The sequence below is a fragment of the Ambystoma mexicanum genome, chromosome 7q (assembly GCF_040938575.1).
Source record: "Ambystoma mexicanum isolate Mex_15411 chromosome 7q, UKY_AmexF1_1, whole genome shotgun sequence".
Classification (NCBI taxonomy): domain Eukaryota; kingdom Metazoa; phylum Chordata; class Amphibia; order Caudata; family Ambystomatidae; genus Ambystoma; species Ambystoma mexicanum.
The window spans coordinates 473,358,516-473,382,952 of record NC_090941.1 but is presented as its reverse complement, the minus strand read 5'-3'; the positions used below and the strand labels follow the sequence as shown (position 1 = coordinate 473,382,952).

The window sequence follows — 24,437 nt, the reverse complement described above, 5'->3', positions numbered from 1 at the left end:
CTCTGAAAGTTGGCTTAGTACATACTATGCTCCTTGCAGCAAAGGCCTCGCTAGCGTCCTTCAGGAGGACCATGAAGCTATCAACTGTGAATGACTGGTTGGCCAAGCATGTGGGCAATAATGGCATCTGAGAAGGTGGTTTACTGGTCAAAAAACGAAGTCCAGGCCTTTTTTCAGAGGTCGGGAGGGTTTCTGGCATATGCTTGGAATCATAATAGCGACTCTGCCTGCCTCCCTCGATGAAGAGCAATGGGACTGCTTGAATGCTCCTAGGAGATGGTTATGCCCTAATGTTTAACTGAACTGTTGGGTCTCCTTTATATGATTTTATAATTCTCTTGCCTCTTGTACCACCGGCGTGTGGGTATCTTGATCAATGCCTCCGTGTTGTGAGGTTTTGTAGTTCATTGTTTTTTTATTTGATGTTCCCATCAAGACCTCCCGCTTAAGTGAGAGTTCAAATGTAGCCTCAATTTGCGCATTGTTTCATTTGTCTTACAATTAGAGAATTCCAATAAAGATTTCAGATCTTTTTGAAAGTGTGTTTTCTCTATAAACTCAGTACACAATTTGGTGGGAAGTATCATGGAATATTTAAAATGCTGCTCTTCTAGCAGATTCTTAACATCCATTAAGGATTTAAGTGTCTGCTGAATTGCAGACACAATCTAGATATATATGGAGATCTTGGCATCCCTGTAGCACAGAGCCCTGGACTCCTTGGCCACTCTCATGCCATCAACCCTATAAATCAAGCGTTTAGCAGTAATAGGGCTGGGCAGCTCCAAGAACAGGTTTAAGTATGAGTGATCTACGTGTGCATTTTCCCATGATCATTTGGGAGAACTGTGAGCTGTCAAGAACCACTGACTGCAGCAGCTCAACACATTTTGCCATAGTTCCAACGAAGTCGGATTCAGGTAACACTAGTTTTCTAATGTTATCTTTCTGCGATCTCCTTTCCAAGTCCTCATTTTTAGCTTGCACTGCTTTCGTGGCAGTTTCAAGCTTTTGGATGGCAGTAGTGGTGGATTTTGAAGCACCCTATTACATAACTGTTTTTCATTTGCCCTTTTACAGTCTGCTATATTGTCTGCCATACCTGCTGGGATGTGTTCTATCTCATCCCTATTTAATGTCCCCAAAAAGTGGTTTTCATACTACGAACATTACTTTCACTCCAAGCTTTTCACCATGTCAACCAGCAGCAGCTTACTCAGATGAAGAGCTCCAATCAGTGCAATTGTCTAGTCCTCTGCAATCCTCGATATCAAACTGTAACTTGGTTTGCTGTCTTTCATGTTTGGCCATTATCATCAATCAAAAAGCAGGACACTATGGCAATTTTCAAGCGAAGAAAAAAAAACATCCAAAGTCTGTAGGAAGGCAGTCACCCTTCAAGTATGTGTTGCATGTAGTCAGAGTCACTGCACCACTGGATATGAGATTTGCAGCGGTGAGCACACCTAGGACAGGGATCACCTCACGGCTCACTGGAAAGCACCCATTCTTCAAACCGTGACTCCAAATCCCCGGTGGCTTATCAGAGCACTGCGCTGTCTAAATGAACCTCGTGGGAGGGAGCTGCCTTGGCCATTGCTGAATATGGAGAGCAGAGACAGCAAGTTCTCGCTATCACGACAGGCTTTCATGATCCACAACTCAGCTCCCCCTCTTCTAGCTTTTTAAACTAGAACAGGCTTGCCAGTAGAAGTAAACACTAAGACTATAGTGAACAGTTTACTAGGAGTTCTCAAAGGTTGATTGAAGTAAGGAGCAGGGGGGTCAGGAGCCGATTGAAAGACGACCCATCTTGGGACATGAGACAGAAGTCACCCACTTAACACACTTTTAAAAAAATATTTAATTTTGTCATAAAAGGTTTTTTATATAAGCTTTTATAATGCAGACATGTAAAAGTTCATAGAAGTTTATTTGACTTCAATACAGACATGGTTAATTGTGACGTGATGTATAAATTGCAAAATCGATATAAATAATGTTTCTACTGTCAAGTAGTAACATTTCTGTAAATTATTATTAAGTGTCAGATTTACCGATAATTTATTTAAACCTAAAAGAAAATTTAAATGATTATGATGCAATGTTTCATCCACACATATACGTATATATATACTTATTATAGAAAGGAAAAGGGTATCAGTCTGTTCCTTTCTCTAACCCAGCAATAAATTGCACGCTAGTGGCCAGATTACATAAAGTGTGCTGGTACTGTTTTATTTTACACCAGTGCCGGGATGTTCTGCGACAACATTTGTACTCACCAATCAGCACAAACATGAAATTTGTATTGACTAACCAGTCCAAAGTAGACATTTTGCTCTAGCCCGCAATGCAATTTGTGCTACCAAATTGCTTGGCACTGCAGCAATTGATGAAATCTGTCCAAATAAGTGCTATAGTTAGGACAAACACTGTGAATTCTTATATATCATTGGGCCATTTTGCTTTATAATGGAGTTTTCAAGCTATTAAACTAAGTAGATTTTTTTCAGTTGTGCATGCCTCATCGCTAAAAACATTGGAGAAGTCTAGAGCTGGAACGAAGACCTAAATCACCATTTTAGATGTAAATAAACTGATACACCTCGAAGACCAATTTGTTTGTGGATGGTGGACCTTAGGTATACTTGCTACTGAGCTGATTTATTTTTTTGAGGCCTTCTTTGTTATTGATGGTTTTGTGCACCGTGATGAGGAAGGGAAAGGCAGAGGGCAGCTCCACCCTGCTGCTTAACTTCTGATGCCCCCAGTGGAGGCAGCGGAGTTTGTCGGCGAGGTCCTTCCTTCCAGCCCGCTCCAGCGCATCCTGCAGGATCTTCGTCTTGTTGAGTTTATTCCAGGATTTTTCATACCTTATGAAAACAAAAATGGATTTGTAAGGCGATTGAGGCAATCTAAAACAGTCAAGATCTCTATAGATATATCATATGTTCATGTATAAGCTAATCTTCCACAACACAAATGCCCTGACGTCCTAGACCACAAAGATAGGAGAACTCGAAAGTTAATTGAGCTCAGGGCTTGGTGATTAACATCTCCATTAACACCTGTTCTGTGACCCTTGGATGTGGCTTTAAAATGCGGTGAAATAGACACGTTAAAGCTCATCTAGCATATCTAACACTAACAGCATGCAAAACATGACTTTAAGACAGTGGGTTGAACCCACTAACCAATTGCTAAGGTGCAAGTAGGATGAGCTCATCCACAATAGGCGGTGCCTTTATTTAGTGGTTTTAACCACCTTTAAAGCAATCCTACATTTCTGCCTTAACCCAGGGTGTGTCTTCTGCTTTAAAACAGATCTCCCTAATGAGGCCCCTGCCTTCCATGAACACGTGCTAGAAAACATAAATTCTATACACATTAAATCCTATTATATTAATTAATCAACTGCTAAACTAGAGGTGGGAAATGGCCAGTGGGTGTCAAGGACAGTGCCTGCTGCTCCAACTTTTAACATAAATGAAATGAAGGTAGCAGAACAGAAAAGAAACAGGGAAAGTGTAAATACACAAGTATGAAGTCGGACCTGCCAACTTCTTCGGGGCAAATGGCACAGTAGGCAATCCAGCAGTAATGGTTCATTTCATAGGAAACCACCATATTCCAGAGAACCAAATGATCGATACATATTTTTCAAGTGTGCACATCCAAAGCATGCCCGCAGCAAAACCCAAAGTTATATTCGTTGTTGGGGATATTTTACAAGTGTGCACATCCAAACCAGGATTGCAGCAATACCCATGTTTTATGCATTTTGCTGAATCCAAGTCCAGAATGATCAGTGATTCGCTTTGCAGCGCAGAATTCTTTCTAAATCCCAGAGCCGTGTTTCATCCAGGCCGACTTTCTCCTGGCAGAGATCCATGGAAAATGTTCTTTTCGTAAAATGATCATCTTCCACTTCAGGGCCAAATGAAGCATTACTTGAGCGCAAATGTAGTGAATATGTGATCCCCCTGATCTTATTTCATCTAATCAGTAATCAAATCACATGTGAGTTGCAGGTATGGGATACACTCACTGTTTCCTAACATGTGAACTAGCTGAGACATATACACCTTATAAAGTGGGAACTAGCAAAGCCACATCCACCATGTAATGCAAGAACTTTGCATTGTGCGACTTTAATACAGGCATAACACATTGCATTTTATTGCATTTGCACCAAAAACAATTATCATTTAGAAACCTTTAATTAAAAGTTCACTGTGTCATTAGCTGAACCCAAATTTTCTCCAAAAAGGGGGGAAGTGATTAATAGGACTTCTTACATAAGGAAAACAGGTTTAATAGAACTGAGGTCACTTGAGGCGGAGCTATGCCACCTACAACAGAGATATGCGCAAGATAGGAAGAACGCAGACCGAATGAAGATGGTTTGTATATGAGAAAATGTAGCTAATAATACCAATTCAAAGGCTGAAAACGGTCTCTTTTTATGACAGAATCATTGGGAAAGTGGTGATAAGAGTGGTAAACTATTAGCCAATGAATTAAAAAAGATGACTGAGAAATCATGTATCCAAGGTGTGGAGGATGAACATGGCCACATGGTGATGAAAAATACTGATATATGTAAGTGCTTTTGTTCTTCTTTTTATGAGTCGTTATATGCGCAGGATACCTTCCTCTGAAATCTGAACCGGAGGAATTATTTGAGCTTGTTGAAGTACCTATGTTAACACCGGAGGATATTACTGCTTTAGATGCTCAGATAGAAGTTGTGGAATTCCTGATGGCAACTGAACAACTCCTTTGGATCCGTTTTGGCTCCTGTTTTAAGTGAATTGTTTAACAACTTTGTGCAAGATGGGCATTTATGTCCATCTATGCAAGAGGACTTGATCACATGGATTCCAAAACAGGGCAGAGATCAGACAAATTTCATTGCTTAATGTAGATGTGCAACTATTTGCAAAAGTATTGGCGAAAATATTGGACAAATGTTTTGGGGATTTAATTAATGTTTCTCAGGTTGGATTTATGAGGGGCAGGTTTGGATATGATGATGTTAGCACCATTATTGATATGATGGGTGTTCACAAAGATGACATTTCAGATACAGTATTGGTATTCATGGATGCAGAGAAGTCATTCGATAGGATCAATTGGACATTTCTAAAATCTACTATGAAAAATATGGGCTTTGGTGTTAATTTTTTTAAAGCAGTGAGTTGTTAACATGTTGCAGCGACAGCCAAAATATGGGTGAACAATGGATTATCGGATTCGTTTGATCTTACAGGAGGCACGAGACAAGGTTTCCCTCTGTCACCCTTTTTGTTCAATATTGCTTTGGAACCATTAGCGGCCTACATTTGATGTGAAGAAGGGATCAGAGGCTTTTAAGTTTGAGGAAAGAGAAGTCAAAGAAGTGTTCCATGCAGACGACATGGTGATTATTTTCTCTAATCCAAAAGAGGGTAATATAATCTTGAAAAATGCATTCAAAAAGATAGGTAGACTTTCCGGCCACTAAGATTATTGGGATAAAACTGTGGGTTTTCCACTTTCAGCAGCCTGTAGGAGGGGAGACTTTGCAGAGTGGAGCTGTAGATGGTTGGAATCTCATGTTAAATATTTAGGGGTTTGTTTAATCAGCAATATGAGGACAATTGTACAGTTTAATGTAGATAGGTTGACAGAGACATTGAAAAGAGATGTGAGAAAATGGGACGGATTGACTCTCAGTATTTGGGCAAATGTCATCACTATTAAAATGACTCTACAACCTAAGGTAGGTGCTTTATGTTATACAACCATTACCGTTGAGGTTCTCAAAAAAATAGCTAAAGAGGATAGATCGGGTTTTTCAGGACTTTCTGTGGGCTGGGAAGTAAAGAAACAAACATTCCTAAATTCATACTACTACGTTGTATTCAGGAGGGAGATTTTGATTACCCAGACCTTGGGCCTCATTACAAGTGTGGCGGTCCGGATTTATGGGTGCCAGCCACACAGTAACGGCACACATTTCTGGACCGCCACACTACAACTCTGCAGGCGGGGGCCATTGTGCCGAGCAGGTCTGACCTGCCGGGCGTACTGGCCCCCACCTGCAGAGTTTTCAGTGAAGCACCGGCACCATTAGCAATAGTGCCAGTGCTTCTGTGTGCCCATTCCCATGGAGTCCTATTGGACTCCATGGGAATGGGGACTAGCATTTTCCGGCCCCTGACTTTCCCGAACCTCCGGGACCTGTAATGTTTCAGTGGCACCGGGAAGTCAGGAGCCGGAAAAGTGTTACAAATTCGGGGGCAACCCGCCGGAAGCACAATATCATAGAGGATTCAAACTGAAGAAAGCAGCTTACTATGTGTCATCTGGAAAAACACATGAACCAATGTGGTTATCGAATGCAAGGCATAGATTTCATCCATTCAAATTGAACAATATATACTCAATGGGGACAATGCCGAATATTCATGTTAAATTGCCCACTTCTAATGTGACAAGAGAAGTACTTGCCTTATGGTTGACGAATTTGGATGGGAATTTGTATTCACATTAAAAGTATTCTCTATGGCATAATCGTTTTCTTCAAATTGCTAACAAAACATTAAACTGGCATAGTTGGATTTTGAAAGGAGTTTTGAAGATAGGGTACGTGCTGCGGGATGGGCAAATAGAACCTTTTAAGGAATGACAATGTGTACTGTCTGAGGAACAGGGAAGTAGGTAGATTTAGGGATCTCAAATCTCTACTATTGCAAGGACTGGACACGTTGTCTATGCCAATAGAGAATGAGCCAAATGGATATGCTATATTCGCATCATGACCGTGCATGGTATCAACATATCTTAACTTAATGCCTATGGATCTTTTCATTGTTAAGTCTTTGGAAAAGTTGAGAAGGATGTGGGAGGAGGATCTGGGTTGTGAAATTATAGATAGGGAATGGATGGAAGTATTGCGTGCACGTTTTAGAAGTAATGCTGGATTTGAGTCAGACTCGTACATCAGAAATCTTTGGAACGCTTGTTCTGGACTCCCGTGTGCATGTATGGTTTGCATTTGATGGACAATGACACTTGATGGGGATGTGGTAAAGAGAGGGGAACCTTTATACATTTGTAGTGGAATTGTTCTAGGTCGAAGAATTCTTGGGGGAATGTGTTAGACAGGATGCACATGATATTATCAATACATTTTCTGAGATTGCCTCTTCAAACTCTTTTGTTGTCCAGTAGGGGAAGGTGTAGTATTGCTAGGAGGTACAGTCAATGGATTGACAAAGTACTTGCAGTAGCGGCAAAACAGATCCTGAAGTTGTGGAAAATGAGGAAAAACCAGCGGTATAGAGCTAGGTGAATGATGTGCAATGTTGTCAGACTTCGAAATGATTTTTTGTTTTTAAAACAGAATGAAAAACAAGTTATTTAGAACTCTGGACACCCTTTAATAGTCTGTATGGTGCGTGAGAGTTGATTACATTGTATGTGGCTTTAGTTGATGGAAGAAACCAAGGGTAGTACGGGTGTCTATTTATGTATTGTACAAGTGTGTGTTTGTGTGAGTGATATCCCGCCTCCTCTTTTTTCCATTCTTTCTTTTCAACACTCCTCTCTCTTTCTTGTCGTCCTGTGTTTTATGTCAGTTTCATAGCTGGGATAAGTAAGTTTTGAATAGGATTAAGTTGTGTTATGTTCCGTATGTTATTATACTATGTAATTAATTCTTTAGGACTTTTTAGATCTATTAGTATATTCTGTGATTAGTATTGGGGGTGATTTCTATCCTGGTGTGGCATTATTGATTGTATTAAATGCTTGAATCAGTTGTTTTTATTGTGACATTTATAAATAAAGTGTTTAAAAAACAAATAAAATAAGTTCAAAGGCGATAAGGTACTAGCGCCTAGGATTTAAAAGGAGATAGGGAAATGAGGAATTCATGACAAACAAGACTCCCGTACCTAGGTCCTATATAAAGTGCCCTGCCACAAAGGTCGATTGTATCTGAAGTACCTCTTAGCCAGTGCTCTAGAATACCTCCCACCAAGGTCACAATAAAATGACACTTTAAAACAGGTGTTTTAAGATTGATCTGTCATAGAGATCTCAATATTTCAAGAGATAAAGTGCACTGCGTGCCACAAATTAAAGGGATAGTTATTTAAAAAATAGATAGGCAACATTAAAAAAAAAATACTAGCACTTTTTTTTTTTAAACTTCCTATGTAAAATTTTGAGCTATTCAAGCTCACAATTGGCAAAAGCAAGCACATGGGCGCATCCATTTTGTGAAATGGATGCCCGCCTGTGCTGGCTTTTGCTTTTGCGGAACTAATGAAGGAAAAGCCAGCCAGCTGTAGTAAACAAAAGCTACCGCTGGGTGGCTTTTCCTTCATTGGTGCTGTACGCGGAGGACGGGGACCGGAGACCAGAGCAGGAAAGCTGCAGCTGAATCTCGGTAAGTGCTATTTATTTAAAAAAAATTAAAAAATAAGCATTAGCTGCGGTTTTTTTTCTAGGTTTTCCGGGCTGGAGGAGCCCGGAAAACTTAGAAATAAAACCGCAGCTTTAAAAACGTTGTATTTATGTTTGTGGTCGCTTTTGAAGCAACCGCAAACATAAATACAACGTTGTGTTTGAAAACGCTGCGATTTTTCTTTCCAAGTTTCTCAGGCTCCTCCGGCTCGGAAACTCGGAAAGAAAAACCGCAGCATTTTCAAACACAACCGCGTTGTGTGTCTGCCTGCTGTGGCTATCACTTTGGGTCTCCGGTGCTCCCCCAATAGCTAGCATTTTATTGCAACAGCTGCCATCTGATGTATTTGGCATTACATGTTAATACCTTGGATTGTAGGATTATTTAACCGGGAGATATCTAATTCAGAAAGTCTCCACCCACCCCAAAGCAGGTACACACAATTCTCCTTTATTTAATTAAGTTCTTTTTATGAATCCGGGGCCCTCAATTTAATAGAATTGATTCCCCATAGTTTCAGTCCCCCTTTGGGATAGGAACCACACAGGGTTGCACAGGTGGTCTATTTATTAATAAAATAGAAATAATTAAATCAGAACACAGATAAAAAATAGTTTCTTCATAAAAGGCCAATGATAAGAAATAAACAACACACTAGTCACTTCACTTTCAATGTCACAGTTATGGAAATAGAGACTTTTGTAACACATGCTTCATCATAACTATCTATCCATTTAATTCACCCTGCGCATACAGGCACCATGGATTGAATGCATGAGAGTCCAGGAGTAATCTTTAATTTGTGAAAACAACAAATTAATTAAAATATTCCTGCCTATTCAATTCTTACTACTTCCCCCTTATTCAAAATACGACCCCACTCTTGCTTGATAGACATGTCAGAATTTCAACAGCATCTTAAACTCAATTTCAGAAAACTACTGGCCCTTCAGGTATTTACATGGCTTGTAAACAAATGTATGTACAGCATGTATGAAGGCTGGATTCCCTTCAGTGATGTTTCTATTCAATTACTGGGGTAAAATGTACCTTTCTCCCTTTCAATGGGCACCTTGAAAAGCAGAAAGAAATGGACCGTGAAGAATCACCCTCTCCCATTTTTCTTGAGCAACTCTGCATTAATAACAATTTTCTACTTAATAGTATACCCAGGAATTACTTCAATTATCTTCTTTTCCTAGGTATGCACACAGTAAGATGACCTTTCGATTCGTTAATAGTTCTTCTGTGCTAGACGTCATTGCCAGAAAAAAGGGTCAGTGGAGTCTCATTGAATACACAAAATGGGACCTAATCTATCAATATATATATTTTCCAGAAGCACATACACTTCTGTAATATTCCCTAACTTCTCGGGATGCACAATCAATTTATATATTCCCACCCATTAGTACTTTTACTCTGATTCCCCCTTATAGGATCACTTCCCACAAGATGACTTCCCTTTTAGATAATACTCACATGGCTGAATCACTGACAGGGCACCCCCTCTTAAGGACTACTTCAATTACCCCCTCCATGAACAAGTGGGCATCAACCAGTAAAATAGGACCAGCTTTTCTCCACAGCCTTCCTGCTTTCTCTTCCACTGAAGAAGGCCTGGGAATTCAACTCCCAGGCCTCACTTTCAGGGCACCGATATGAATCCAAAATGGGTCCAAAAAGAGAGCAATCCAATCCATTTCCTTCTGGTTGTTATCAATCCTCCTTTCTCTCCTTCCCCATCAGCCAATGAGTGAGCGAGTGAGTTTCTTCAGTGAGTACCTGAGTCTCATGGTCAGAATGTCTGAGTGTGTATGATTTGCCTAATCTAATTTGTCAATGTACGTGACTGCCCAGTGTTCCATAAGTGACACCAAAATAGACATACCGTTTATACAAAATGATTGCATTACAATTGTAGTTCTTCTGTCTAAATACAAAGACTAGGAACATGGTATTTATTTTCTGTTGAGTCAGGGCTGGAAATCTGCTCTTGCTGACTCAGGCCTAGCTCATATGGTATTTATAGCTCAGGGCCTGGCTGATGATAAAAGCCTTTAATTTAAATATCTGTGGTTTTATGGTGTTACTTCTATCTCCTCTTGAGAAGTTTCCAGACCTATATTCATGTGTCAAGTGTTACATTCTATTATTCTTTATTTTCCGAGTCGATGGAGACTAGGTATTCGTCCAACTTCTGGTCTTGTGCAATGTGCATTCGATCAATTGTTTTTCTGATGTTATCAGTGCCCTGCCACCTCGGGATAGATCCCACTTGCTCACTGTGGATTAACCATGGCAGTAGTCTCTCTAGTATTTTACCCAGCACTTTCGCAAAGATCTTTACGTCTGTATTTAAAAGAAAGATTGGGCGGTTTGATAGTGTAGGGTCTCTTTCCTCTTTCGGGATGACCACTATTAAGGCCCCTAGCAGGGACTCAGGTAGGATTACTGATACAAGCACATGGTTAAACAATTTGGCCAAGAATGGAGCTAGGGTAGAGCGTTATGCTTACACTCTGAAGCCATCATCCCCTGTTTGCCCTTTCATTTTCCCTATTGTTTGAGTTATTTCCTCTGCAGAGATTGGGTCAGCTAGTGTGGCTGCATTGTCCGGCATTATCCCAGGGATTGGCAGTTTATCTCAGAATGTATCTATCAGAGAACCACTTCTTATAAATACACTTGTGTAGAGGTGTTCATAATATTAGCGGAATTCCTCTGCTATCTTCCTATCCTCATATATTCTCCCTGCCCCCTGATTGTCGTAATGACCCTACTCTTCTTGCGTTTCTTTGCTCATGCAGTCTCCAGGCCAAGATCTTGGGCCTCATTAAGAGTTTGGAGGTAGCCATGCCCTTAATAAGGGCATGGCTACCTCCAAACTCGGGTCTGGGTTCCCTGAATGGGGAAATACCGGGCCATTCCGACCTAGGAGGGCCCGGTATTTCCCCATTCAAGGAACCCGGACCCGGTACATCCCCCTTCCCATTTGAGCCCCCATAGGGCTCAAGGGGAATGGGGAGCATGCTAACAACAGGCCCGTTAATGACGGGCCCGTTGTTAGCATGCTGGGACGCTCGCGGGACCCATTAAGGACGTCTGGTAAAACCACACTGTTGCATGCAATGACTGGTGCAGGGGGGGTGCTGGATTGAGTTTGTTGGTACTGGCGTCTAGAAGGTAGGACAAGCTGATGGGTATCATGGACAGCACAGCGTGCCCCCACCACCAACCCCGACCAGGGATTCACACCCCTCAGGGGGGTGGGGGGACTCACACCAATTGCTCCCCAAGGGCTGCATTCTGTGCCGGCCTCAGGTGGGGGTGGAGACGCGGGCCGCCCTCAATCTATGGCCTCACTTCAAGTTTTCTTGGAGCTGCTCGGAGGCAGAGCCAGCCCCACTGCACCCGTCTCTGTGCCTACCCACAAAGCCGGGGGAGCTCAGAGTCCACTGTTTCTCCCACACAGAGCTCTCCACGTCGGCTCATTGAGGGGGCGGGGGGGTAGGTTACATGTCACGTTGGGGGCTTGTGCCCAGGTGAAGGTGAGGTACGCAGAGAGGCTAAGTCATCTCTGCACCCCCTGGTGGTCAATCAATTTACCATGTTTTAACGGTTTATTATTTTCACAAATCATGCCTCGGTTTATCAATTAATCAGGTGTTCCACAACCCTAGTTCGCACATAATCAGAATCAGGGATAATCAAGAGTGCTGTGAGTTGTTGGTTTACTGCAGTATGGACGGCTTGATAAATTGCCATCAGCTCTGCCACCTGAATACTTCGGGGACTTATTTAAGCAGCAGAGGGTTCGGGAAGATCATTTACCCAGGAGTTTCCAATGCCAGAAAACTAATTCTTTCTCCCCGTCTTTTGTAATATGGTAGGAACACGCATCCACATAAATTATGGGTATCCCCTGACAAATGTTTTATTCATATACCTTGTGCGGGACACCAGGTATGCCTCCATATTACTACTGTTGATCAGACTTTCGTCCTCGAGACAGTGTTCTTCAACACAATCATGTAAGTCCACCAATCCATGAGCTAGAGGGCTCTTATTATTTTGGCCGTGCCCGACGTCCACGCGAAAGTCCTGCATTGACAGAATCCAAGAAGTGATTCTTGAATTAGAGACATTCCAGTCCATATTCTATTACCTTGTAGATAATGTAACGGTTGGTGCGAGGTCTCTATTATGATGTGCTCCCCATGGATAAATGGGCAGTAGTTTTCTACGCAAGGAAATGTTTTGCTTGCTTAGGGAATTACCTTGTTGACTTTATCATGTTTTTGATATAACACTGCCGTCAAACAGGTATCTGAGATACCAGTCTCTAAGAAAAAATCTTTTTTGATGGGGTACGCCAAACAAGGAGCTTGTGACAGGTTTCTTTTCAATTGCTTCACTGCCTCGGATTGTGCTTACCCCCTCCCCCACTTTACCCTGGCCTTCAATAAGTGGTCCAAAAGTTGAGTAATCTCTGCATAATCCTCAATTAATTTTTGACTATAGTTAGACAGTCCAGGGAGGCTTTGGAACTCACACAGAGTTGTGGGGTTCTTTAATTTGAGTAAGGCCTCTACCTTATTTTTCTGGGGGTTGAGGCCCTGTGCTGCAATTTCATGTCCCAGAAGGTTCACTCTGGCCTTTCACCATTGTGCATCCTGGAAACAGAATTTTGCACCAGCTTTTTGCAACTGGGTAAAAACTGATTTCTGCCAGATGTTCTTCCACAGTTGGGATTTTTATCAACAGATTGTCCATATAGGCCAAGTCTCCTCTTTCACTCAGATCAGGCATGGCCTTGTGAAAGAAAATGTTGAACTCATTTCATGAATTAATGTACCCGAAGGGAGTACGGGTCCAAGTATATTGTTGTCCCCAAAGGTAAAGGCAAGCTTATACTGATCTTCCCTATTCACGGGTACTGTCCAATAACCGTTTGTGAAGTCAATGGTTGAGTTCACTTTTGATCCTTGGATCTGTGCCAGTCCTTGGTCGGTATAGGGAAGAGGCCACCTTGACATGTGGACCAGTTTATTCAACTACCTCAGGTCAGCACAAAGTCTCCATTGAGTTTTAGGATCCCCAGTACCGGGTTGTCAAATGTACTGTGTGTAGGACGAATTATACCACGAGATTCCAGATTTGTGATGATCTCTGTGAGTGGTTCCATGGTCGTGAAAAGCAACCGGCAATGTTTTACAAACACAGCCATTTCAGGGCCCATTGGTATTGTCGTAGAATGGGTAGTTGTATTCCCACAATTATAATTATAATTGTTTTTTTATAACGCACTTAATACCAACAAGTGGTTTCTAAGCGCGGGATCAGGATTCAAACCTGTTTTGTGCTGCGTTGTCTTGCTTCCAAGACAAACGCGTTGCCCCAAGCTATCTTTTTTCCCCCTCCACAATCATAGGAGTCAACTGAAAATATACTTGGGAAATCCAGAAATACTTGTCTCAGTTGTTGTCGCTGTTCATTGGTCTCTTAGGCATCGGCCAGACTGATCGGTTCCTCGACCATCTGCCGGATATTTCAGAAGCATACTGCATTTGGGTGGAGAGCTCTCTTTCAGTAGTGTTTATCTAGACAGGGGTTTCCATGGGTTTGAGATAGTTATTATGAATAGTTATTATAAACTCTAAATACTACATCATCTTTAAAAGATGTCACAGGTAACTTCTTCTACCCCGTAAGGGCATGAAGAATACACCAAGCAGTGTCCCCCCTGTCGGGTGTTGATCTTTTCTGGTGGGATACTGTATGTGTTGTTATAGGAATCTTCCCGAATTGGGCCTATGACTTAATTTTCCAAATAAAGTGACTAGTATTGGGAATTCGACCACCATTCCATTTGGGGTGTCTGCGCCTAAAGTGACACTTGGAGAGTTGCTGTTATCCAACAATATTTGAATGGTGTTGTCCTTTAGATTGACCAGTGGTGTTGGATGTAGAGACAATCCTTGTTGTTGGAGAGTATGAATCACATTTATGAATGCTTCCTGATATTTCAGGGTTTGTTCTCTTTTTATTTTGATTGGTACTGTATATTGTCACACCTGTCCTGGGATAGTAACCTCTTCTTTTACTTGGACTTCAACAGCATAAAGCAACAAATGAGCTGACTGAAATACTTTCTCAACATTGTCAAAACCCATTGGGTTACCCGCCATTCTTGACCAAAAGTTGCCATTAATGAAATCTAAATTAATTGAAAATCGATGGAGAATACCACAACCCACATACAATTCAGACGTGACACCTGCAACGATTCAAACTATTAAGGTCAGTCGTTTTAATGGCAGTCAAAATGTTTAACATGCACCTGCTAGGTAGTACATGTTTTGAATTTTGGGTTTCCAGACCAATTTTCCATTTATTTGTCAAATGAAAGCAGGGAGTGGTCTAATCTATTTGGAGTCGCCGATCAGTGCTTTGCTTATGAAGCTTTTTCCATTGTTTGGATAGACTCTGGCAAGCACAGGATCTTTCCCTCCATTTATCCGAATGGGGACGAATGTGTGTTCAGCTTTGTTCTGGTTGTTGGTCAAATTATAGCTACGTTGTTCTGAATGATTTTTAGGAGCACTTGGAATTTCTTTCAGGTATTACCGAATATAAAATTTCAAGGTATGTCCTTCCAATGTGGAAATCAATTTGTGGATAGGAGGAAGATACATTTAAAAAAAAATATATATATTTATTGATTTTCACAACATACAAAACATAACCAACACACCGACTTTTCCGGTTAATTCCTGCATAGCATTTGTTTCATGTTATATGTGACAGTCATCCCCCCTCCCTCCCCTTTAACTCGAGCTTCCTCCTCAGTTGCACAGATTTCTATTATCCGAGGGCTAGCCCCCTTCGCCGTTCTCGGGAGTGTCGCTTTCCTTGGATTCGACAAGGGAAGATCCCACCAGTGTGGCAACCATTTGCCTCAATGCCATAAGTGGTCCCACTTCCTCTTCCCCCGCCCCTTACTGACTGCCTCATACCATGCCATGGTCTCGCCGTCTGGCCATTTCAGGAGATCATTCCACCATACTTCTAATCTGGGTCTGTGAGCCGCTTTCCACCCCATGGATATTACCCTGTTGGCCAGAATGTAAGCCAGGTCCTTGAGTTTGAGTTTACAGACGTGTTTTAAATTCCATTTGAAATTCTTTCGTTTGAAAGTCCAGTGCCTTCCCCTCTTGCCATATATCTCCTAGGGTCGCCAGGCCCACCGGTTTCCAGTATTTGCAGATCCCTTTCCTTAGTTGCTCGTCCGCCCCGCATAGCGCCACAAGTGGCGCCTGCGGGGAGCTAGGAGCCGGGTTTCCCACCGCCCGGTACACTTTACGCCACGTCTTCCAACCTAGTACCAGCAATCCCGAACTCCCCTGCAGCTCTGATCTGGGCAGCCATATCAGTTCTTTTAAGAAGCAGGGATTGCAGGGGGGGAGGGAGTTAACTGTCTAAGTGTTACACTCAAGAACCTATGTTTGAAAGAAATCATCACTGCAGAGACTTTAGCCTACTGGCTCCCGATCACGAAACTTTGTCGAAAAAAAGGGAAGCCTATTTCTTCAAACCTCAGATTCTCAAAAACGTTTATACCCCCTGATAGCCAGGAACTCAAAAGAAGTGGAATCCTCATATGGGGCCGTTTCAATGGAAAGGTCAAAAGACTCTGGAACCTAGAGATAAAGGATCTGGGTGGGGGGGGTGAGGAAATAAAATTAAGAATGAATCGATAAAACTGGGAAATTTCTGTTGTATAGCAGCAGACTACGAAGTTATGACGCGGACTCTTATTGTCAAAAGCTATACTCTTGAACATTTGTTGAAAGTAAAATAATAATTTATATTTTAAAAATTGGAGGCAATTTACACAACATCGGGTGACATTAACCCTGAATGAAAATTTGGTTTTATGCATTGTGTTAACAAAGTATAATGATTATATGTTGTAATTGACTATGCTTCTATCGAAAAATAAAAATGGTTAAAAAAAAGAAGTAGGGATCGCATTCACCCCTAAGTAATCTGGATTTTGCTGACTCGTCTTCCGACAGCCATCTAGCCACATATTGTAGCAGCCCTGCCAAGTGGTATATCTCAAAGTTCAGCAGATTAATGCCCGATCTATCATACATATTCTGCAATTTCCATAAGGCTATTCTATTTCTAGAGTTATGCCATAGAAAACCTCTACATAGGCTCTGGAGTTTAGTGAAGAAGGGTTTGGGTAGCATGCACAGGATGTTTGCGAAGAAGTGTAATAGCCTAGGCAGGACCACCATCTTGAGCAAGGCCGCCCTCCGCACCATGGATATAGGGAGCTTTGCCCAGAACTGCATGCTGTTCTTGATACCTTCCACCGCCCTGTCGTTATAATGTTTATGCTGCGATCGAGTGGTATATATTAATCCCCAAGTAACGGAATGTTCTGGTCCCGCATGATGGGCAAATTATCCTGTGGGGCGCCTGTGTACCTACCCAGAGGGAACATGCATGACTTGTTTGGGTTTACTGCTATGCCCGAAAGAGTAGCATAGTGTTCCATCACCTCCAGGACGTATTGCAAGTTCTCCTCTGGGAAGCGCAGGTATAACAGCATATCGTCCGCATACAATGATATTAGGTGCGGTCCCCCTTTAGTGTGTACTCCTATTCCCTCGTATTGCTGTCTTAAGCAGATTGGTAATGGTTCTAGTGCCAGAATATACAGCATCGGGACCATGGGCATCCCTGTCTCGTGCCTCTGCTGAGAAGCCATTTGTCCGAAATTATCGCCCCTGTTTTAACCCTTGCTATTGGGGACCTGTACACCATTTTCACCCATTGCAGGTACCCTCACCCCATCCCTTACTCTTTCAGGGCCGCCAGAATCCATGGCCACCTTACTCAGTCAAAGGCTGTCACTGCATCTAGCAAGACAATTGCTATTTCGCCCGGGTCATCCTTTGCCTGTTCTATGACATGGTGTAGCCTTTTGTGGTTGACAGTTATGCTTTTACCTGGGACGTAACCCGTTTGGTCAGGGTGTATGAGTTTGTTAATTACCTTTTTGAATTGGTTAGTGTTGTGAAGCTTTTGTTGCAAGTGTGTTTTGCAAGGGGGAAGATGTGTTGTGATGTGCTTGGTTAGTCTGATGTGATTTGTCATGTGATTTATGATGTCACCAGAGTGCCTGTGGAATGTTGATGAATGCTGAGTGGGAGAATGCTGTGATGAGAGTTCCATGTTGTGTCAGTTGAGCCCTCCCTCCCTGGGTGATGGGTGCCGGTGTTTCTTCTCTCTGTGTCTCTGTCTTAAGTCTTAATCCTGTAACTGTAACTGGATCATAAGAACTGAAGTAAACTTATATATTAACCTAAAGCTGCCTGGACTGAGCTTTATAACAGTTAGGTAACACTGTCGTTAGGATTTTGCTATCCTGGTTTAACATGTATAGGGGTCTGTACGACCCACAATCCGTGCTTGTCTTGTCGGGTTTAATGAGCGGAATGATTACCGCCTCCCTTAGGGGTTCCGGCAGTCTCCCCCTCTCAAAAGCCTTGTTTAACATTGCCAACAGTGGGGGGAGCACTTCCTACCTATATGTTGTGTAAAATTCGCTGGGGAGGCCATCCGTCCCCGGGGCTTTGCTTGTAGGCAGGTGTAATACCACTGTCTCTAATTCCTCTAGAGTAATGGGGGCGTCCAGATTCTCCCTTTCTTCCTCACTCAATTTTGGTAAACCAATGTCTTCCAGCGTTTCCTGGATCTCCTGCGCTGCGGTCTCTCCTGCGTCTTCGTAAAGGCGGCTGTAAAATCTATATAATCCCTTGTTCCCTCCCTCCTGGGTATTCCAGACCTGGCCCTCTTCCCCCAGTATGTCCCCGATTGCTGGTCTCGGTGTCTCGTATAGCCATGTGAGGAGCCTCCCCGGTTTGTCGCCCCCTGCATGCTGCCTCAATATATTCTTTATAGTTCAGATTACAAAGCCTCTCCCAGAGCCCACCACACGCCTGTTGTAGTTGGCACACCTGTTCAGCGTCCTCCTGTGAGGTGCTCCCACTGCATGATTCCTTCTAGTTTCCTGTCTCCTGCAGCTCTCGCTCTATGCCCCCATGGAGCCCTCTAGATTTAGATATGGCCACCCCTCTAACTACCACCTTAAAGGCCTCCCATAGGGTTCCCTCTGACTCCACACTCCCTGTGTTGTTGTCAAAATACCAGATTATTTCCTCCCTGAGTGCCTCTCGAAAAGCAGTGTCCTTCAGTGCTTCGGCACTAAGCCTCCACATTGGAATTCTAGCTCTGGGAGGCTGGTGTCGCCAAGCCAGGACCAGAGGGGAATGATCCAATAGTATTTGCGCCTTATATTCTGAGCCCGTCATTTCCCCAACAAGTTCCTGGGTGGCGAACATATAATCCAGTCTCGTGTACAGGTTGTGTGGGGCGGCATAGTGTGAGTAGTGCCTCGTTCGGGTGTTGCTGCCTCCATATGTCTGCTAGGCCGAAATCTCTCAACAGGGCCTGTAATGTTCTCGCCGCAGGGGTGGGTTTGTCTAATTTGGTGTCTGACCTGTCCATTTTGGGGTGCAGTGTACAATTGAAGCCCCCTCCCCATATGACCGCGCCTCCTATGTGGGGGCTAATTTTCCAGTAGAGTGTTTTGAAGTAGGCCACTTTGTCTTGGTTGGGGGCATATGTATTTATGATGCACAGTTCTCTGTTCTCTAGCAGCCCCCGCGTCACTACCATCCTCCCATCGGGGTCTGCCGTGGTCTGAAGCAGTTGGAAGGGCACCTGTGGTGCCACCCAGGTGATCACCCCTCTGGTGTAGGCTGAATATGTCGTGCCTATGGTGGTCCCTCTCCTTCACCACCTCTTGTTTCTCTCTAGTGAGGTGGGTTTCTTGCAACAGGGCTATATCTATTTTTTTGCCTTCTCAAATACATCATAATCTTGTTTCTCTTCAGGTAGCTGTTGAGGCCTCTGACGTTCCGAGATCTCCCATTGTCATCCATATTCATCCCCTTTTCTCCTCCCCTCTTGTCCTCCTCTTCCAGTTAGCTTGGCCTGAGTGTAAGCTCGCTCCCCGTGTCTTTTCAACATAAACTCCCCAACTACCCCCCAACCACTGTCTTCCCAACTAAATGCACTGCACACATCCCCATAACCTCCCCGCACCTCTCCCCGCCCACTCCCAACTGTTGCCCAGCTCCATCCCTGGATCTCAGGCTTCCCCGCATTTGGTTCTTTACTCGGTGATACCGATATCAAGAACCCAGCAGGGGATTGCCGATCTAACGGCAGCCCAACTAAACTAGTTATAGGGGTGTAAGAGCGAGCTCCTCAGGTCTCCTGCAATTTGCACTATTTCGCCCAACCTGGGCTCCCATGTATATGCTACCCATATCATATCTATCGCAGCTGGCAACACCCTATCTTATATTCCAGTCCCAGTGTCTGGTTAAGCGGCGCCACATGGCCTGCCGCCGCAATTACTTATCTGCTCCATCTTCCTTCTGATTATATGATTCCAACGGGCAGTTCTGGGCATCCAGCCACTCTGTCGTTTCCTCAGGGGTGTCGAAGAACAGGGCTCTATTATTATGGTACACCTTCAGCTTCACCGGGTACATCAACATGTATTTGTAGCCCGCCTCTCCCAATCTTCTCTTCACTGCCCCATAGTTCATTCGTCGTCTCTGCACTAGGAGTGTATAGTCCGAGTACGCTGTGATGTTTGCTGATGCCCTTTGTATCATGCCTCCTTTCTGGAAATGTTCAAGGATCTCGATAGTTCAGGATTTTGGCTATTATCGGTCTTGGGGGAGCGCCTGGTGGTGGCCTCCTAGTTAAGGCTCTGTGCGCTCTTTCGACTGCAAAGCCCAGAGAAAGCGCCCCTCCATCTATTTCTTGCAGCAGCATCGTCTCGTCCTACTCCGTCGGGTTTGATCCTTCTGGCCCTTCTGGTAATCCCACGAGTCGTATGTTATTTCTTCGAGCTCGTCCCTCCGCTTCCTCCGCTCTATTCTCCAGGTTGCTCACCCGTTGTCTCAGGATGTGGATCTCCGATGTGTGGGACGCACATGCCTCAGTGTTTGGGGCCACTTCTTTTTTTAGTTCGCCTGTTCACTCTGCCAGCGCCCTTACATCTTGCCTAAGGACGTTCACTTCCTCCTGGACTTCTCTGACTTTGAGCTCCAGTGCTGCTTTCAGTTCCGTCATGGCGGACTCCAGCTTGGTTTCCCTTGTGAGTTTCAGATCGGCGATCGCTTCCAGGATCTGCTGGTCATTTTGTGCTTTGGTGGAGTCTGTGTAGGGGGTCTTTTCTTTACTCCTAGCTCCTTTCGCCGACTGCGGGGACCTAGCGAATTCCTCCAGCGTAGGTTGTTTCGCTTTGATCTTGGTCTGTCTAAAATCCATCTCGCTGCTGCCCCAAGACTTCATTTTGGATGTCCAGGGTGTGACCTCCGGCATTACAAGACAATTTTGTGGTCAGCGGTGGTTCCAGCAGAAGGCTGCGGTTTGGCCCCCGTGTGCGCTTTGTATTGGCTTTCAAGTGGGTTGTTTCCTCCCACGTCGCTGGCTGCTGTTGCCACCGCTACATTGGTGCACTGGGCCTTTTTGGGCCTTATTGCGGCCACCCCCCTAGTGCCTTTAACGTTCTTGTGCCAGCTCTGTGTTGGGGTCGGACGTGCTTGTTTGCGGCTGCTGTGTTTCCCTCTGGATGAGCGCCTTAGCCTTGTCCCACTCCTTTAAGGCCCTGTTGGACCTCACTGTCTCTGCTGTGTTTGTCCTGGTGGCAGTTGTGTATGCCTCCCGGTTGTGTGCTGCGCCGTAGTTTGCCCCTCCAGTACACTCCTGTGGGGGCACCCGTGTTGCTCCTTTGCTTCACACTCAGACTGATCGCTAGCGCTTTCGTTTGGTATGTTACTGTGCGCTCCCTGAAGTGCTATATCCGCCGGGCACCTTGCGTTATGGTTCTGCACACTTCCTGCCCACTTTTCCTGGCAGATTGTCAGGGCCGTGTATGGGGTGCTGCGCTTTGGCCACCAGTTGTGCCACAGGACCTCACCGCCGGTCCCGGTCCATCCACAGTGGCAATATGCACTCTGATGTGTTGGGCAGCTACAGTCCCGCCCACTTCCTTTGTTCCCGGCGGCGCTCGTTCTAGGATTTCTTGCTCACTTGTATATAGCGTTTAAGTGTTCCATAATGCAAAAGCGTGTGTCCCCCATATGGCATGCATTTATTGTGCCTCATTCCGCGGCTAGGGCAGCGTGGCTTCATTGATGCTGCCCTGTATTCGGCGGCCGTCCGCGGGGGGTGTCTCCGTCTACCCCCTCCTATCGCGTCTGCCTTGTCCGCCAGCTCACGCTCCTCTCCTCGTACGCCCCAACGAGCTTGTGGATCAAGTATGAGCTCCCGTTCCTACTGCTTGCCCGCTTCTTCTTCTTCGGTGCGCGCTGCTATGAAGAATGGGGTGGGCACTGTCCTTCTGCACATCCTGCTGCCGGGGCTCTGATTTCGGCTTCAGCTTCTCTTCTCAAGCTGTTTACAACCCCGAAATATGCGTGCACCTAAATTCCTCTGTATGCGCTGCATTTCTGGTTGATCGCGAGTGAGGGCTCACCTCTTCACCGAACATCTGCCTCCTTTGTTCGGCAGTCGGGTCCGGCCACCATTTTCCTCAGGGAGCGCCGTCTTTCGCCCTTGCTACAGTTTCCGCCGTAGCTGCATTGCTACAGTCCAGATTTCGTCTGGGAAGCATTCATTCTGCACTGCAAAGGTTCACACAGCTGTAGGTGTTGTGCCAGTAGCTTGTGCTCCAGTTTAGGTATCCATATACCACAGGATCTTGCAAGGATCGGCAGGAGACGGTCTGAGACACGTCCTATGTGATGGCTGATAACCACCTCCCCCCCCCCCCCCAAGAAAATACATTTTAAGGAGTTGGGATGAGGTCCCCTCCCTACTCTGGTCTCCTATTGAGATTAGGGTGATCTTGGGAACATAATTATTTTCATTCAATCAAGTGACCCATACAGACTGAGCTAATTGTTACTTCTCTTTCGTTTGATGGCACAGTTTGTGTGGGTCCAGAGAACCTGGTTTACACAATCAATCAGAGGGGACAGCCTCTGAAGGAAATTGTTCCCCAGTAAACAGGGTGTGCCATCTGGAGCCACGACAATCACTGGATGTTTCAGACGGTGTCGCCCAATTTGGATTTCCAGATCTGAAATCCCATTGACAGAAATGCCCTTTCCAACAACATTTTGGAGTTCTCCTAGAAGAGGTTTGAGAGGAATTGTATGGCTCTCCCCTCTTCCCAGGTTCAGTTTCTCAAATGTTTGCTTTGAAATCAAAGTCACTGGTGACCCTGTGTCTACCAGAGCTGATAAATTACACTCACGTTGTATCTGCACAGGAGCATAGAACCTATCTTCTTTAGACTCTACAAAGAAAATGTGAGTTATTTGATAGCTCGGCATGAATTTTTGTTGATGTCGTTTATTTCCAGGGCAAGATCTTGGGTTGCCCCCATATCTGTATTTGCTTCCTTGAGGTCAAGTTTACACGAGTTGGCTTGGGAACTTGTTGGAATAAACATGCATTTGGATCTAAGATATGTAGTAGGTGTATCCCCCCTTTCCACAGTCTCTTTGTTGTCTTCTCTTTTCAGAGGACAATCCTCAGATCTTTTAGGAGGGAGAGTGGCTCTTCTGTTTCTGGACTTTTGGGGTTTATAATATCTGTGTTATCACACTGGATTCTGTATCTAAGGGTTTCTTTGCACTTCTCAATCTCTTTTACTACATTCTTCTCCAAGCAGGTGCCTCCCTCTGGAATGGCCTCCCTGCCCCTCTCAGACTTAAACCGGATCTTCTTAAGTTCTGGAAGCTTCTCAAGACCTTCCTTTTCTCTTCCGCCTTCCCTCTCCTCCACCCCTGCTAATTTCTCCCCCCGTGCCTCTTCACTGGCTACCTGGTGCCCTCAGATTCGTACAGGGATCCAGGCCCTCCTTTACCAGTCTACCCCTGCACTTGGTCTCCTCTGACAACCCCCAACCTGCACTTGCCATTCTGGGCTCCCTCCCCCTGCAGTAGCCTGGCTGGGCATGTACCACCATAGCCTATTCAGCCCATTTCCTCACACTTAGCATGTGGACCTTCTGCCCCTGCACTCTCTTCTTCCTGGGCTCTGTCGACCTGCCCTCCCCGGGCCCTCACGTAACCCTCCAGTACATCTCTATCCCCTCTCCCCTGCACTTCTATTACTGCACTTGCACAATCCAAATGTCACAAGGCTTAGTAAAACTGTTTTCTCCCCCGCCCCCTTGTCTCACATTGTGTATGGAGCATTATAAAAACCCAATGAATAAATAAAATAAATACATTCTCAGATTCAGGGTTTCCTATTTTTACCCACTTTTCTTAAAGAGGTGCCACTCTATTTCAATTGTGAAAATTCTATTTGTCTTTTCTTTGAATTTCAATCTTTTTCTCTGTTCTTTTGGTTCTAGTTCCAAGTGGATAGAGTTATTGCTATTATTTTCTGGCATTTCTTTATTTAATTCAGAGGTCATTGTTTGGGTCAGAAAGGAAGTTTCCCTTAAGGGTTGCCATGTCTTTTCATCCCTATCCCCTTTTTCTTTTTCCACTATGATACTATTACTTGGATTGTTTGCCTGTTGCCATTGTCCCCCAGGGCAACTGACCTGAATGTTGGGGCACTTTGGGCAACACCGGTAATCTGAGGGTTCTCTCAGGTCCTCAACATTTATCCAATGTTCTCGGTCAATTGCTTGACCTATCGCTCCAGCATAGAGATCTTTTCTCTTCCCTCAGAACCATAGGGAGGTCTTTGGTCATACCGTTGATGCTCCATGGAAGGGTAACTATCCTTCTTAACATAGTAACTCAGGCATGGTTTAAAATTACTGTTACCTTCATTTCTGGGTCTCCAC

General features: G+C 44.3%; 1 protein-coding gene across 2 annotated transcripts in view; it reads right to left on the bottom strand.

Annotated features, from left to right (window-relative positions):
- Window positions 1-1,846: 1,846 nt before the first annotated feature.
- LOC138528518 (THO complex subunit 1-like) overlaps window positions 1,847-24,437 on the bottom strand; it is a 198,421-nt gene continuing 175,830 nt past the window's right edge. For both annotated transcript variants that reach the window (XM_069640249.1, XM_069640250.1), the window contains exon 4: window positions 1,847-2,876. In XM_069640249.1, the coding sequence (XP_069496350.1) occupies window positions 2,642-2,876 (235 nt within the window). In that variant the 3' untranslated portion in view covers window positions 1,847-2,641. The remainder of the gene's footprint in view (window positions 2,877-24,437) is intronic.